The sequence below is a fragment of the Cetorhinus maximus genome, chromosome 2, assembly GCF_964194155.1.
Source record: "Cetorhinus maximus chromosome 2, sCetMax3.hap1.1, whole genome shotgun sequence".
Classification (NCBI taxonomy): domain Eukaryota; kingdom Metazoa; phylum Chordata; class Chondrichthyes; order Lamniformes; family Cetorhinidae; genus Cetorhinus; species Cetorhinus maximus.
In genome coordinates this window covers 133052383-133068739 of record NC_135880.1, presented here as the reverse complement: position 1 = coordinate 133068739, position 16357 = coordinate 133052383, and the positions used below count along the sequence as shown (strand labels likewise).

Below are 16357 nucleotides of genomic sequence, written 5' to 3'. Positions count from 1 at the left end.
AGAAGCATAGGGATCAGAAGAGGGCAGAGACATTATCCTTGCCAAAAATATGGTAAAAATAAAATTTTGGTTAAAAAAATCCAACGGAAGCATTGACATCATGTGCCCTGTGCATTTCAGACTGTTGGTTTCGGCAGCAAAATTCTTTGTACTAATCTGACCAGATCTCAGTCCATGGAGATTTTGCAATAAAAAGATTAACATGTACAGATGAATCTTGATAAAAGCACAACTACAAGAAATTAGTCTGTATTTTAAAAATGAAAGAAGAAATGGAAACTGGAAAGTACAGCTTCCTTGTTCAAAAAAAACCACTTGATTGATAATAACTTACTTTCAGCGTGTAATTCCAGTTTATTTCAGTGCTGGAAATTAGAACATTTTGGCAAACCAAAGTTAGGATTAAGCACCCTCTCTTCAGATACAGTACAATAGATCTTTTCTGCTCTAACAATGTGCCTTATCCTTAGCTTTTGTTGGAAAGGGATTGCTCTCTACCATACCAGGGGACTTTTTCTGATATTTTTCATACTGGCCAATGTTGTGTTCTCTGACAGGTCAATGAGTACCATGTAGGAACATCCCGTTTCCATTATTCAGTTTTTTTTTTAAAAGTAGCTTTGACGTCTCAAGCATCAATTCTAAACAAATAGACCATTTGGTTAAATTGTAATGATGGTTTTTTTTATATATAACTTGCTAAGAATTGTAGCCAATAATTCAGAACTCACCTCAATTTTTGGGCACCGAGTACAAACAATAACTGGTTAAAATTACAGCTAGTCCCATGGCCTGATAATTTGACAATGCTTTTGCGTTAATTTTAGTCATGCTCCTATTACTGATACAAATCAATGTGCCTAAATCCAAGCATTGAATTTAAAGCTGGACAGATTTTTGTTGTAGAGCATAGGCTCAATACAGAATTTATCTCATTATAGATAACAATATCATCCACAGAACTAAGGATTTAATCAAAAGCCCCAGTTGACATGAAAACTGTGCTTCACATGTAAAAAATCTGAAAACACTGGACATTACATAAGTTATATCCCCGACAACACAGATTCATTCTCAGTGCAACACTTACTCTTCATTAGAGAATCTTTTAATTCTGAAAGTCCAGTCTTGCCTTCCTCAAAATTTATTTCATTAGGTACAGCCAGCACACAAGACCCACTGGCATTGGGGAGGGTAATTCCTTAACGGTGTTCTAATTAATTTAGATAGTAAACTGCATGTACCTTTTCATCACTGTCTGTTGCTGTTGCTTCCACCACTTTGTTCCTGTTTAATTTCTTTTTCACCCATCGTTCTAGCACAACGTTGAACTTCATGAAGATCACATAGCATCCATAAGCTGACAACAAAATTACACTCTCCCACCAAACGATGCTATTACTCCGGAAGAAAAGTATAAGCAAAATCAGGTCAACAATATAAAAGGACACATCTCTGAACAGTGGCCACCAGGTGAGGCGCAGGATTTCTTTGGAGAATATAGCACACATCCCAATTACAAACAGGATGTTGAAGACCGCAGAGCCCACTATGGTCCCAATCCCAACATTGCTGTGAGATATAAAAACTCCTATTAAAGAAGTGAAGAGTTCTGGCGCTGACCCACCAGCAGCCATAAAAGTTGCCCCTGCCACATCATCGGATATCTGCAGCTTATCAATGATAACTGTCAGTGAGGGTACAAAAAATTCATCACACACTATGGCTAAGGCTATGAACATGTAAATCATGCCTAAGATGTGGAAGAGGATAGCTCCTTTTCTTCTTTCCGCCAGTGTGAAGATATCGGGAGGATAGTCTCCAGACGTTTCATTATTGACAGAGGTTGTGGCTGCCCGCACTTCGTACTTTAAAGTAAGGTTGGGTTTGGGGGTATAATTTTGAAGCTTGGAAAATTTCTGCTTCTCCTCGAAACCCAGCAGAGTTCTGCGTTTAACCTGTGGGGTTTCTCGGTTGGCTGACGTGCAGGCGAAGGCACTGAATAAGAGGGAAAACGCGCAGAGAGCCAGTAAACCAAGGGAAAAGCCCACAATTCGCGGTAGTCTCAGCTTCCTCATGATCTGCTGCTTGTGCCTTCTGAAAGCTTGTCCCGCGGTAGAAAGTTGCTGTCCCGTACAACAAACAGCCGGCTCCACAACTTCACGGTTCAAAGTCTTCGAATCCATGGCTGGCCTTTTTCTTCACTTAATGTGATGGGTTATTTTCTCTCTTTTTAAAAAACTTGACTGATAGTAATTTATTCTTCATGCACTATTCGTCTTCATGACGTTGAGAAGAAGATAGTCTGAAAGCCAACTTTAAAATGAACCTTCTGCTGGTGGAGCTGATGTGAGCTTCAATATCCTGCGGAAACAAGGCAATACTGAATGTAAAGAGGTTATTTAACACCAGTTTATAATCGTTAAGCTTTAATTAAGCTAAAGCAGCTAGTTTTAAACACACACACATACAATTGTGTTAAACACAATGCAAAAATTAACTGCAACAATAGGCGAAAGGTAGTCTCTATTCTACATTACCAGGAGCCACAGACGACTGCAGTCTGACTGGCTAGTGCTCTGGGTAAAGTCAGCCTCCCCTGCAGTGCTAAGCCATACAAACAGAAAGGGAGGGGAAAGAGGAGGGGAGAAAGAACAGCCAAGGTTCTGGCCTTTAATCACAGTCCAGTGACCCCTGCTGGTGGGTACAGTATGAGAGGAGGCTGGGCGAGATCAGGATCCACCTGCAATGGCCTTTATAGATCGGTTAACTCTTATTGTCTAAGACCAGAGATTTAAGAGCGTCCACATGGGCAAGAGAAGCTGCAGCCTGCGAGTCGCGCTCATTCTCTCTTCAGGGAAAGCAGCAGCAGCAGAAACCGCGTCAACTCCGAGACCAAAAAAAAACACTTACAACCCTTCACTGCAAATAGAACAATTTCAGCGGCAATGTCATTGAGTAATCACGGGCAGAAAATAATAAGTCGACACGGCACGCTGACTGTTACAGTATTGTTTTGTCTTGTCTTCAGTTCAAATTTGCTCCTAACCATCAGGGGCGAACTGATTATAGTCTTAAATTAGATCACATGAGAAGGAAAGCCGCTTGCCCTTTTCTGCCTTTGACGGGAAGATCAGAAGCGCACAGGAGGATCAAATCAAACTGTGAACATCAGAAATGCTGCACTGATTCCCTGTGAGCCGATTATTCAAGAAACAGTTTGGTGTCAGAGCAGAACCGAGTCCTGAAGAGTAACTGGATGCAACTGAAATGCTTTTTCTACTCCAGGGAGCAGGTAAATGACACTGATACAGCCAACCGCATGTCTTTCATGCAACATTATTTCACTGTAATGTTTACGAGCTTTTGGTGAATGGTGTCGGTCACATACTGATGTTTTCTGCGGTAGTCAGTACATTCAAAAAAAAACCCCAATAAATCTTGCTTTGACTTGCTCAGAGGTTCATATCAATAGCGAAGCTCACCTGACTCCTAATGTGTATATTAACATTCACAAATGTTCCACAGTTCTCCGATCTGTACTTTACTGGAGGGAGAACCGGGAGTGAAATCTGTGGTAAACCTTGTCGATTTGATTCTCTTGCATAAAAAATGGTCGAAGGGGGATAAACATCGCTAAAGCAAGTATTCCGTTTATATTTACACGCTAGTCTGTGCATTTCTAGATACTTTAATCTCCTACACTTAGACTAAATCTTACCGTGGTGTTCAGTAGTAGCAGGCGGGCTTCAAGTGTGCAGTCCTGTCCTCTCTCCTCTTCTGAGTGAACTGCTGCTGTCCGGCCATCAGGAAGAGCTCCGGGAGACTGACTGCAGGGCAGCATTCACACACACACACGCGCACATTATCAGTCAGCCTCATCCTCCTTCCCCAGCAAATCTCATCCTCAGGAGACCAGAGAGGCAGAGCGCCATAATCTTACCATCAGACGCTGGTGTACCACGTGAACACACTCTAAAATAATCGACATCATTTTAGCTTTTCCTTTGTTGATCTGAGGCTAAAGAAAGCATCGGACAAACCAAGAAATCTATCCACACGGTCCTCGGGTTAATCTTTTGCCGAAGTGCAGTAGCCATGGTTACCAACGCGGCACATTTGAATACAGGATGCACATTAGAGAAATGATGTTTAAAAGTGCTAATTCGTGGTGGGGAGGGTACACTTGTGGAATTGGAATTCACTGGGAGTGACCTGTATTCACGGCAAGGTTCACCTGTGACCATAATAGGCTCACTAAAGGGAACCTTTAAACAGAAAATATCACTGGGATAGAGAAGCTCGGCGTGTATTGCGTCAAATAGTGACAGCATCTGGAAAATGCATCTCGGTCAAACCGAATACTATCACTTGGTCCACCAGTGCATCTTGGCATAATCCTGTATGTTACAAAATCATGCTCGAGCATTTTGTTAAAAGGAAATCATTTGGAAGGTGTAATGTGAGCAAAGAGCGTGTTTGTAAAAGTTCACATCTGGTGTACTTGCGTACCATCATTTATGGTGCGTTTTGCGCATTCCCACGGTGTTTACAGACTGCTAAACAGTATGCAGGCAAGATTCAACACGATGAAACTGCTATATTTGCTGACTATACTGCATTAACTGCGATTAGCCGTTCTGCAGCGACAGAAATGCTGCTGATTAGATGAATTGCAAGTCAGCTTGTTTTAATAATAGATAATTGTTCGTTTTGAATGCGGGATGAGATAGTCATGGGATGCACCACAATGGGGGCCAATGTTATACGTGCATTTCCACAGCTCCGCAGTAGCTTGATCCGGAGCTTTGTATTTTTTTTTATCGCTGTTAGCAGTTTGTTAGGTATTTCGCGCGTTTGAAAGGGAGGGACTGTCCACCAAATTATACATTGCAAAACATTTCTGTTCGTGGATGAGAAGGGATGAAGTTCTACGTCTGTCAAATGTACTGGCTGTAAGCTGTTGAGAATGCCAGGGCTTTAGATAAACCAAACAACAAATACTACAGGAGCTGCTTTTTACATATGGATTGGTGTAATCAGGGGTGCCACAGAACTTGGCGCACTTTTAAACTGCATGCTAGCAAAGATAAAGTATTACTTTCATATTTCCATCTTGCACCCAGGGCACTTGGCAAGAATACTAATATAACAGGAAAACAACAATTTATACTGCATGTGAACAGAGTGCTGATTGGTTGGCAAGTGAAAAACGGAAAGGGGATACTTTATTTGAACAGTATAGGTTATAGAATAAAGTGTGCAGATTCCCATTGGGAAGAAAGGATTCCTCTCTCCTAATGAAGCTCCCCGCTATCACTGTGGAGGATCCATTTCTGCTTACAAAGAGAGTGCTTTGAGATTGTGACATGCATGTAATAACCGCTAAGGTAGCCAGTTGTGTAGAACAGTTTAGGAATGTAGGAAATAGAACAAGGCATGTGCATCCCTAATCAGCATGAGTCAGAGCCAGGCCATTCTGACCTTGTGCCCTTTCTGTTAGGACTAATCCTGCTCATATTCAAAACATGCATTCCAGTGTAATGTGATAGAAACATTTAAAATTATGAAGGATGGTGTAAACAGAAGTAGCCTTTTCCAGTGGTTGTGGGGCCAAATATATACAAGATAAAATGTAAGAGATTTAGAACAATGATCAAGAGCAAAAGCTTTCTGCAGAGTTGTGAGGTAATGGAATTCACTTCAAGAATTAGTGGTTGCAGCACAAATCTCTGTAGTGACAAGTGGTCCTCATGTTTTTATCCAAGGCAGGGCTCAACTCTGGCATTTGGCACAAATGTCAATGCAATAATTCAAGCCGTGAGGTGCCAGGAATCAAGAGCAGTAAATAAACTATATTGGTATTTATTTATATTTAGATTTTATCTTCTATTTTTATTTCAATGACTTTTGCTGAATGCAGCCCACACTAAATGCCAGGATATTTGATCAGATCAGATCAGGCTACTCCTTCAATAGTAGGAGTGAGGAAATAGTGGGGTACCCTCTATGGGACATAAGGAGACCTGCAAGGAATGCCTGGTTCAGTTGATATGAAGAAATCGCTGAATTAGTCAGTGCTCGTTACAACACAATAGGCCTGAACTAATGTCAGGAAGATGGAAGATGTTATGAAACTCAAGGAATACACTAAGGCATGAGCAAAATATAAAAGAAAGATATGCATTTATATAGCACCTTATCATCTCTCAGAAACATCCCTAATCACTTCATATACATTTGATTATATTGCACTGACAGCTAATGTGGATATCAGTCATCTTTCCAACACAAAATCTGACAATGACATAATAATTAGTTAAGCTATTTTTGACACTGCTGATTCAGGAAGGAGTATTAGCTAATACACAGCAAGAGTTCCTTTTTTTTGTTTATTGCTCCTGGGTAATATCCACTCAATAAAGTAAAACAGGTCAACACTGTCTTAGTTTCATTTCTCATTTAAAAATGGATTCTGCAACACTGTTGCACCCTTTGCCTGGCAGCTGTGTAATATTGGATTGTAAGATCAAATTCCTGGCAAGGGCTTGACTCTATAATTCTTTGACTCAAAGACAAGAATATTATTAACTGAGTTGGACTACACATAAATAAACATTTATGAAATGCACCTGCATAAGGGGATGTGCCAGGAAGTCTTCCTATCAATCTCTTACATTATGTCTTGTATATATGGTGTCTCTTCTCATCCTGAACTGCTTCCCTATGAAAGCTATATGAGGAAATTAACCAATGCAATGCTTTCTATAAGGTAATTTGCAGAATTACTAACTTGCATGATTGAGAATGTATAGAAAAATGCAATTGTGAAGTGACTGAGTAAGTTATTATGCTCGGCTGTTGCAATTTGTGTGTTCAACAAGAATTCCAAAAGCCAGTTTAAGTAGTAGATACTTCAAAGGATGATACAATTTCACTAAAAACATCCATAATGCCAGAGAAAGTATGCTGATCCTGAACAATCTCACTGCTTTCATGCAGTTTCAATGCATCATTTTGTTCTACTTGCAGGACAAAGTGATCTTCAACTGACATTAAGGCTCTTGCACTTGAAATGGACCCAAGAAGTATGGATTTCTAGGCCTATTCGACAGGATCATATTGGAAATCATTTGCAGGAAAGCGTGGAAAAAATGAAGGCCAGCAAAGCTGGAGGCTTTACCCTGGATGACAGCTAATACCTAATGTTTATGTCAGGCAACATTATCCTGCTGAGGAACAGTCATCCAGGTGCACACTTGGGCAATGTCACTGAGAATACCATGCAATAATAGTGATTCTGCAGTCTGCGGAATTGAGCTCTCTTTTTTTTGTAGAAATAGAGGATCAGCCAGGCATCACACTCCAGGGGATCTTGATAAGTTAGAAGAGGACACGCAGATGATTTACAGCCGAGGAAAATAAATTGGTACAGTCCATACACCTGCCATGTGGAGATCCAGCCTGGTTACTGGTCCTGCTGTACAGCCTGTCTACAAGTGGAGATTGCTGTCTGAGTAGGATTGTTCCTTTGGTGGAAATTCATAAATCTCAAGTGCTCAATGCTCTGCTCTCAAACAAATCAATGAACGTGTTGAGGGTGTGTCTTCAAGTCAGGAGACGCAAATAGTATTGAAGAATAGGCCACTTGGTTCTCATGATGACACCACTATGTGATTATCATTGCCTCTGATAAAGTCACATTAGGTGTGCCAGAAACCATTAGGACCAGGCAGGCAGGCAGACGGTAATGGGCTTGACTGACTTGCCTGCAGAGCTTCTAGATCCTTGACACAGGGAGGCCACACTCCACCCTCAATTTAAGAACGCTGGCAGAGAAACCATGCAGCCAGCCATTGCACCTGCTGTTTTCCATTAGGAATCGCAGAGAAGCAATAGTAAGCCACATGTCCCAGAGAGCAAAGCAGTGCTGAAAATCAAACTGTCAACTTATATTGGCAACAAAATGGTAAGACTAAAAATACTGCATGGACTGTATTGCATAAAGTATTTATATTTCAGTGCTCAGGAGAAACAAACCACAGAAAAATGTGGGAACAGATAATAGGGCATAACGATGGAGAAGAATGTGGGATAAGAATAATGGGCTTATAAAGGGCCAACATAAACCCCCAACAGTGAATACAATAGCATTGTGATTACTGGACTGGTAATTCAGAAGCCTGGACTAATGAGCTGGAGGCAAGTCCTAATTTCACCAGGGCATCTGGGGAATTTAAATTCAATTAATGTTATAAATTTGAAATAAAATGCTTGTATCAGTAAAGGTAACCATGAAACTACCGGTTCACTAATGTCCTCTAGGAAAATGAATTTTCCATCCATACCCAGTCTGGTCTATATGTCACTCCAAACCCATTACAATGTGGTTGACTCTTAACTGCCTCCTGAAATGGACCAATAAGCCACCCAGTTATACCAAACCACTGTTTTAAAAAAAGCATAATAAGAATAAACTGGGATAGACCACCTGGCATCGACATAGGCACCAGATTTGGATACCACAAAGGCATACCCAACGCAATTGATCTTGCAAAGTCTGCTTCAGATCTGGGGATCTATGCCAAAATTGAGAGAGCTGTGCCACAGACTAGTCTAGCACCAGCCTGATATAGTCATATTCACAGAACCATACCTTACAATCATTGTCCAAGACTCTTTCTTGCGATTCTTTGGTATGTTCTGTCCTACCAGCAGGACAGACCCAGCAGAGGAGGCGGCACAGTCAGGGTGCAGTTGCCTGGGAGTTCTCAACATGGGATCTCATGGGGTCCAAGTCAAGCCAAGGTCAAACATGGTCAAGGAAACATCCAGCTGATGACGATCTATTGCGCCCCCCCCCCCCAACCCCTGCCTTAGCTGATGAAACAACTTGGAAAAAGCAATGAGGTGGAGGGATAGAACTTCAATGTCCATCAATTAGAGTGGCTCAGAACCACTGATCAAGCTGGATGAGTTGTGAAGGACATTGCTGCCAGACTGGGCCAGCAGCAGGTGGTGAGAGAGCTACCACAAAAGAAACATCTACTTGATCTCATCCTTACAAATCGACCTGTGACAAATGCTTCTGGCCACCACACAGACTTTATAGAAATGACATCCTATCTTCACACTGAAGACATCCTCCAACATGTTGGGATGCACTCTCACCATGCTAAATGGCAGCTCAAAGCTGGGCATCCATGAGGCACTATGGGGCATCAACAGAATTTTATGCTAGCACTTTTATGCTGGAACCTCATGACCCTGCATTCCCCTTATTCCATCATTACTATCAAGTCTGAGCACCAACCCTGGTTTAATTACGAGCAAAAGAAGGTGCACATTTAAATATTTCCTTTCACTTTGGGGAAACCCCAAAGTGCTTTACAGCCAATTAGCTATTTTGAAATATAGTTGCTGTTGTAATATAGAAAATGAGACAAAACAATCTGTGCACAGAAAGCTCCCACAAACTGCAATGTGATAATGACCAGATAACCTGTTTTCTTTTATGATATTCATTGAGGAATTAACATTGACTAGGTCAATGAGATAACTCTAGGGACTAGGGATAACTCTCCTGCTTTTAGTGGAGAAGAGCATAGCAAGTGTAACATCAGGTCTACCTAAAAATGAAGTGCCAACCTGGTAAAACTAAAACACAAGTCTACATACATGACAATTGGCAAACTATAGACAAGAGCTAAATATACCACAACTTAGCAATCAGATCAAAGCTCTGCAGCCCTGCCTCACCCAGTCATAAAGGACTTACGTTTGTCTTATGCCTTTCATGATCAACAACTGACCCAAAGCACTTTGCAGCCAATGAAGTACTTTTTGACGTTTAGTCACTGTTGCAGTGAAGGAAATGCAGCAGCCAATTTGCACATAGCAAGCTCCCACAAACAGCAAAGTGGTAGTGACTAGGTAATCTGTTTTTGTGATGTTGATTGAAGGGTAAATATTGGCTTAGGGCACCAGAGACAACAGCCTTCAAAATGGTGCAACAGGATCTTTTCCGTCCAACAGAGAGGGCAGACAAGGCCTCGTTTTAACGTTTCATCCGTAAGACGGCACTTTCATTAGTGCAGCATTTCCTCAGTACTACACTGAGGTAACAAGGTAGATTTTTGTGCTCATTTGTGGGACTTGAACCCAAAATGATTGAGTGATGGTGGACAATTAAACAACTAATGGGAGGAGGAGGGTCCATCAACAACCCCATCCTCAATGATGACAGAGCACAGCACGTCAGTTCAAATGACAAGGTTGAAGCATTTGCAACCATCTTCCACCATAAGTGACAAGTGGATGGTCCATCTCAGCCATGTTCTGAGGTCCCCAGCATCACAGAAACTAATTTTCAGCTGATTCAATGTACTCAAGGAATGGCTGAGCACATTGGAAACAGTAAAGGCTTTGGGCCCCAGAACATCCTGCCTGTAGCGCTGAAGATTTGTGTGTTAGACCTAGCAAAGCCTTTAGCCAAGCTGTTCCGATAGAGCTACAAAACATCCATCCGACAAAGTGGAAAGTTACTCAGGTATGTCCTGTTCACAAAAAGCAGGACAAATTCACTCCAGCCAATCACTGCCCCATCAGCCTACTCTCAATAAAAATTGTTGTCAACAGTGCTAAGAAATGACATTTACTCAACAATAACCTGCTCGCCGATGTTCAGTTCAAACCTGTGCAAAAGAGCTGAACCCTAGAGATGCGTTGAGAGACTGCCCTTGTATCAAAGTAGCATTTGTCTGAGTGGCATCAGGGGGCCCCAGTAAAATTGTAGTCAATGGGAACTGGGGGGAAATCTCTCCACAGGCTGGAACCATACCTAGCATAGATTGTTGTTTGTTGGTGGCCAGTCATCTCAGTACCAGGATATTACTGCAGGCGTTCAAAGCATAGTTTCCAGCCCAGGTATCTTCAGCTGTTTCACAAATGGCCTTCTCTACATCATAAGGTCAGAAGCGGCCATTTGTTAATGATTGCATAGTGTTCAGCTCTATTCACAATTACTCAAATAATGAAGCAGTCTTTGCATGAATGCAGCAAGACCTGGGTAACATTCAGGCTTGAGCTGATAAGTGGCAAGTAAAATTTGCACCATTCATGTCAGCATTGCTATCGTCAAATCTTCCACCATCAACATCCTGGGGGATACCATTGACCAGAAACTTAATCAGACCAGTCGCATAACTATTGTGGAGCAGATCAGAGGCTGAGAATTCTGCAGTCGTGATTCACTTCCTGATCACCCCCCTAAAACTTGTCCAGCATCTACAAGGCACAAGGGTGGAATGTGATGGAATGCTCTCCACTTGATTGGATGAGTGCAGCTCCAACAGGACTCAAGTTTGACACCATCTAGGATAAAACAGCCTGTTTAATTGGCACCTCATTCACTAGCTTAAACATTCACTCCCTCCACCACTGACATACTATGACTGCAGTGTGTACCATATACAAGATGCACTGCAGCAGTTCACCAAGACTTCTCCCAAACCCACACCTTCTACCACCAGAAGGACAGGCACATGGAAATATCATCACCTGCAAGCTTCCCTCCAAGTCATACGTCACCTAGTCTTGAAATATATCGCTGTTCCTTCATTGTCACTGGGTCTAATTCCTGGAACTCCCTTCCTAACAGCACTGTGAGTGTACCTTTACCACATACACTGCAGCAATTCAAGAAGGTGACTCACTATTGCCTTCTCAAGGGCAATTAAGGATCGGCAATAAATGTTGACCTTGCCAGTGACGCCCACATCCCATGAATGATTACTGATATAATACTATTCTTGTTGTGCTAGTGGTTTCTTAGCTGTTTCTTTGTCATCATTCAGCTCCCTGCTCTGACACAACTTTGGCCTTTGCTCTTCTTCAAGGGAAAGGGTGTCTTTGCAGAGCAATGTTATGCAGTGGGCAACGTTTACTCTTGAAATACGGCAAGGTTTGTACTTTGACAACCCCTCATATCCCTGACTTTCCTCTCCAAATATCTTATGTTCGGCTTCAGGTTCCAATCAAATGGTTCAGTGATCATCCTTCTAGATAAGGTGCGTTCTGCTTCTGTCTGTGGTTGGTACAAAAATGCCATCAACCATGTCTGTAGTGAATAATCTTGGTCTTCCTTTTATTTCAAATGATCATTTCACTGAGAATTATCCTTAAAGCTAACTAATTTTCCTGGCATTTAACTGTGTAATTGTGTACTTGTGGCCACATTCCAGCTGCAAATTGATGGAGTAGTATCTATTGCCATTCATGTAGAAAATCATATTGGGCACTGGGAACCAAATTATACCATGCATGAGGTCAGTGGATGCATGGAAATCAGCAAATCTATAGGAATTTATTGTGCTGATGCTGTTGGTCCATTCAAAGAATTAAAATGTTGGGCAAGCAGAACAAGACATCCTTTACCTCTGGTGTATTTGTATACAGCAAACTGACTGACAGTGCGTGCATCATCAATGTTTATGTGAAACGATCCTGAGGCACAGATATTGATGGCCATGGTGACTTTCATTGCCACTTTGAGTGCCATATTGAACCTAGATTGTAGGGCTTCATTCAGCATATGGAACAGCTTCATCACAGTCTCCTGGCGTTGCCTCAGCCTCATAAAGAAATGCTCCTCACTCATTCCTAAGTTACTTTGTTTTAGAATTGTACACTGAATGGCCTGAAGGTAGGATGGAGTTGACAAACTAGCATGGGAGGTGGCATGAACTTACACACCTGCCCACCTCTATGCTTGCCCTCATTAGGGGCTAATAATCCTACCCATTGTCACAGTCACAGAGGATGTCACGTGTGACTTGGCTTAGGGCCATTTTGGTGCTGTGGTAAGGGCGAAGACCTGACTGGAGGGAATCAGCTGGAGAGTTGTGGGGGAAAAGGGCACAGATTTGGCAGCTTCAAGGACCTGAGAGGAAAAACAGTTTGTGGGTAGGACTATAGTTTGCAAAGACCGAGCAAACAAAGGTGGTTGTGGAAGGGGTGACTAGGGTGCTTTCAAAAGTGGAGGTGGGTAATGTATGAGTAGAGGGAACCATTTACAATTTTATCTCACATGGGGGCCAATAAACAAAGTTGAGTATTCAGTAGTTTAGTAGGAATAGAGTCGAGAGAGTAGGAGGTGTTACCCTGGACAAGCTGAGCTCAGAGAGCATGAAGTTACAGGAGACAAAATAGAGAGAGAGAGATGTGGGTTTGTGGTTAGACTGGAGATGTTTGCAGAGGAACTTCAAAATTTGCAGATAACACAAAACCTGGAAGCATTGTGAACTGTGAGGAGGATAGTAATAGACCTCAAGATGATATAGGTTAGTGGAATGGGCAGACATGTGGTAGATGAAATTTAATGCAGAGAAGATTGAAGTGATACATTTTGGTAAGAAGAACAAAGAGAGGCAGTAGTAAGTACAATTCTAACGGATGTGCAAGAACAGACCCACATACAACACTGAAGGTGAAGGAAAGTTGAGAAAGTGATTAAAAAAGGCATATGGGATCCATAAATTGAGGTATAGTGTACAAAAGACCTGTGTAAAACACAGGTTCAGCCTCAGCTGCAATCTTGTGTCCAATTCAGGGCACCGTGCTTGAGGAAGGATGTGAAGGCTTCAGAGATTATGCAGATTTACAAGAATGGGTTCAGGGATGAGGGTTTTCAGTTATATAGGTAGATTTGAGAAGCTCGGGCTGTTCTCGTTTGAGAAGGTTGAGAGGAGATTTGCTAGAAGTTGTCAAAACCATGAGGCACCTGGACAGAATAGAGAGAAACGGTTCCCATTGGCAGAAGGTCAAGAACCAGAGGACAACAATTTAAAGTAATAGCCAAAAGAACCAAAGGCGACATGAGGGAAAACTTTTTTATGCAGAGACTGGCTAGGATCTGAGAGTGTATGATGGAGGCAGATTCAATCATGGCTTTTAAAAAGGAATTAGATTCTTACTTAAAAAGAAAAAATATGGAGGGTAATGGGGAAAAGGCAGGTGAATGGCACTAGCTGAGTTGCTCTTGCATGCACATGATGGGCAAAATGGCTTCCTTCTGTGCTGTAACCACTCTATGGTTCGATATTTGAACACACGGGAATTCAGGTTACATAGGCATAATAGAAATTAGGAGATGTTATATTCAGAGAGAAGGGCATTTCAATATGAGAGAGTAAGAAGTCCTGTGCTGGAATGAAGTTCACTTGTAGAAAGCTTGGAGTCAGCTTAGAACATCCGTGGATCATTGTCCAAGTTTGCAGACACTGCAGAAAGGGAGTGTATCCAGAGTGAGGGGTTTAATTATCAGTAGAAATGCTGCCAAAAGTGGAATGAGAGGGTTGAGGTGGTGACGAGAGTCGATGAGGAGCTGGCAGAAGTTGACCCAGAAGCTCAGTGGGGCTGGATAGTGGTTTTGGGTATTAGCTGTGTGCAATAGCAAATCGGGTATATGTCAGAGGAGTGGGAACGTTGAGAGTGAAGTCCAAGAACCAAGAGCAGTGAGCTCTAGGGAGCCTGTGGATAATGGGACAGGGTGCAGAGGGTGTGGTGGAAATGTAAATTCTAATGACTAACACAAGATAAACAGATATTCAGATGCTACATGTCTGTTTCAGTTGATACAAACATTCAGTTGAGACGAATTTGCAAGTGTGGAGAAGTATTTTTGCATTATCATTAATAGTAAATTAACAGTAATGAACACCGTGAATGATTCACTGATAGTACCGTGATTTCAAGTTGAATGCTTAAATGATATTATTAGTCATAAAAACAGGTCTCAAGTATATCTGTAAAATTCACATGGAAAGCCTCATTTAATTTACTCCCTTTTTTCCATCAGATGCAGTATTGAAGTAGACAATGATGCAAGGATGTTCCAGGAAGCTGGTATGTGATGACATCCACACTTGAGGATCACTGATTATAAAACAATTACTGCATATTTGTCAAGTGCTATTCTACAGTTAATAACCAGAAAATTGTCCAGTCGGAATATATTAACAATTATCATATAGAACAGCATCAAGAAGTTGTTTTAATGACAGTTTAGAACCCTGCACCTTAAAGTGACTAATTACCCTAGATTTTGTAAGTTACATTTCTATCAGATCCCAATATTTCCGTTCACAAGTTATCGCATAATGTTAAATTTTATTATACAGACTTTTCCATCAAAAAAAATATGGATTGTGTTGTCCTCTCTGCGTTGAAATAAAGGCTCATCATACACTCTCCCAGTCTAACTCATTATTTCCCATGGTGTCAAAACTGTAGAACTCCTCACAACAACGATTTATATTTATACAGTGCATTTAATGTAATAAACCATCCTAAGGGACTTCACAGCAGCAATGTAAAACAGTATGATACTAAGTCATATAAAGAGATATTAAGTCAGTTGACCAAAAGCCTAATTGAAGAAGTAGGTTTTAAGGAGAGTCTTAACGGCGGAAAGCAAGGTGGAGAGACAGAGAGGTTTAGGGAGGGTAATCCAGAGCTTGGGGTCTAGGCAGCTGAAGGTACAGTCACAAATGATGGAATGATTAAAATCAGGGATGCACAAGAGGTCAGAATTAGAGGAGCACAAATTTCTCAGAGGGTTGTGGGGCTGGAGGAAATTACAGGGATGGAGAGAGGCAAGGCCATGGAGGGATTTGAAAACAAGGATGAGAATTTTAAAATCACTGACGTTGCTCGATCGGGAGCCAATGTAGGTCAGCAAGCTCAGGGGTGATAGGGGAACGGGTCTTGGTACGAGTTAAGACAGTGGAGTTTTAGGTGACTTTAAGGTTACAGAGGGTAGAAAGTGAGAGAACAGCCAGGAGTGCATTGGAATAGTCAACTCTAGAAGTAATGACGGCATGAACAAGAGTTTCAGCAGCAGATGAGCTGAGACAGGAACAAAGTCGGGTGGTGTTGAGGTGGAAAAAGGTGGTGGTAATGATGACAAGAATTTGAGTTTGGAAGTTCATCTTGGGGCAAGGTTGCGAACAGACTGACTCAATCTCAGACTGTTGCTAGGGAGAGGACTGGAGGTGATAGTTAGGAAATGGAGTTTGGGTCAGGGACCAAAAATAATTGCTTCTGTCTTCCCAATATTCACCTCCTTCCATTTTTCCTTTCTCTTTGAAGCTCCTTAGCTGCCTCCAATTTACCAGAACACAACATGCACAACTTCTATACCTTCACGATATATTCAGTTAGACCAATGGATCTCCTTTAGAATTGTTTAGGGAATTTTTTTTAAAAATGAGCACATAAGTAATGTGCAATGATTAATAAAGGAATATACTAATGACCCTTAGGGGCTGTAACTATAAAAATAAATATATCAATTTTC

The 16357-nt window shown here is 41.6% G+C and overlaps 1 protein-coding gene and 1 long non-coding RNA gene across 3 annotated transcripts in view; one reads left to right on the top strand and one right to left on the bottom strand.

The window, feature by feature from the left end:
* LOC144697550 (sodium/potassium/calcium exchanger 2-like) overlaps window positions 1–2253 on the bottom strand; it is a 302291-nt gene extending 300038 nt beyond the window's left edge. For both annotated transcript variants that reach the window (XM_078569600.1, XM_078569608.1), the window contains exon 1: window positions 1245–2253. In XM_078569600.1, the coding sequence (XP_078425726.1) occupies window positions 1245–2186 (942 nt within the window). In that variant the 5' untranslated portion in view covers window positions 2187–2253. The remainder of the gene's footprint in view (window positions 1–1244) is intronic.
* A 424-nt stretch (window positions 2254–2677) lies between these two features.
* Window positions 2678–15248, top strand: LOC144697567 (uncharacterized). Its single transcript, XR_013580394.1, has 2 exons — window positions 2678–3295; window positions 14858–15248. It is a non-coding gene; the product is annotated as an uncharacterized LOC144697567 (long non-coding RNA).
* The last annotated feature ends 1109 nt before the right edge of the window (window positions 15249–16357 follow it).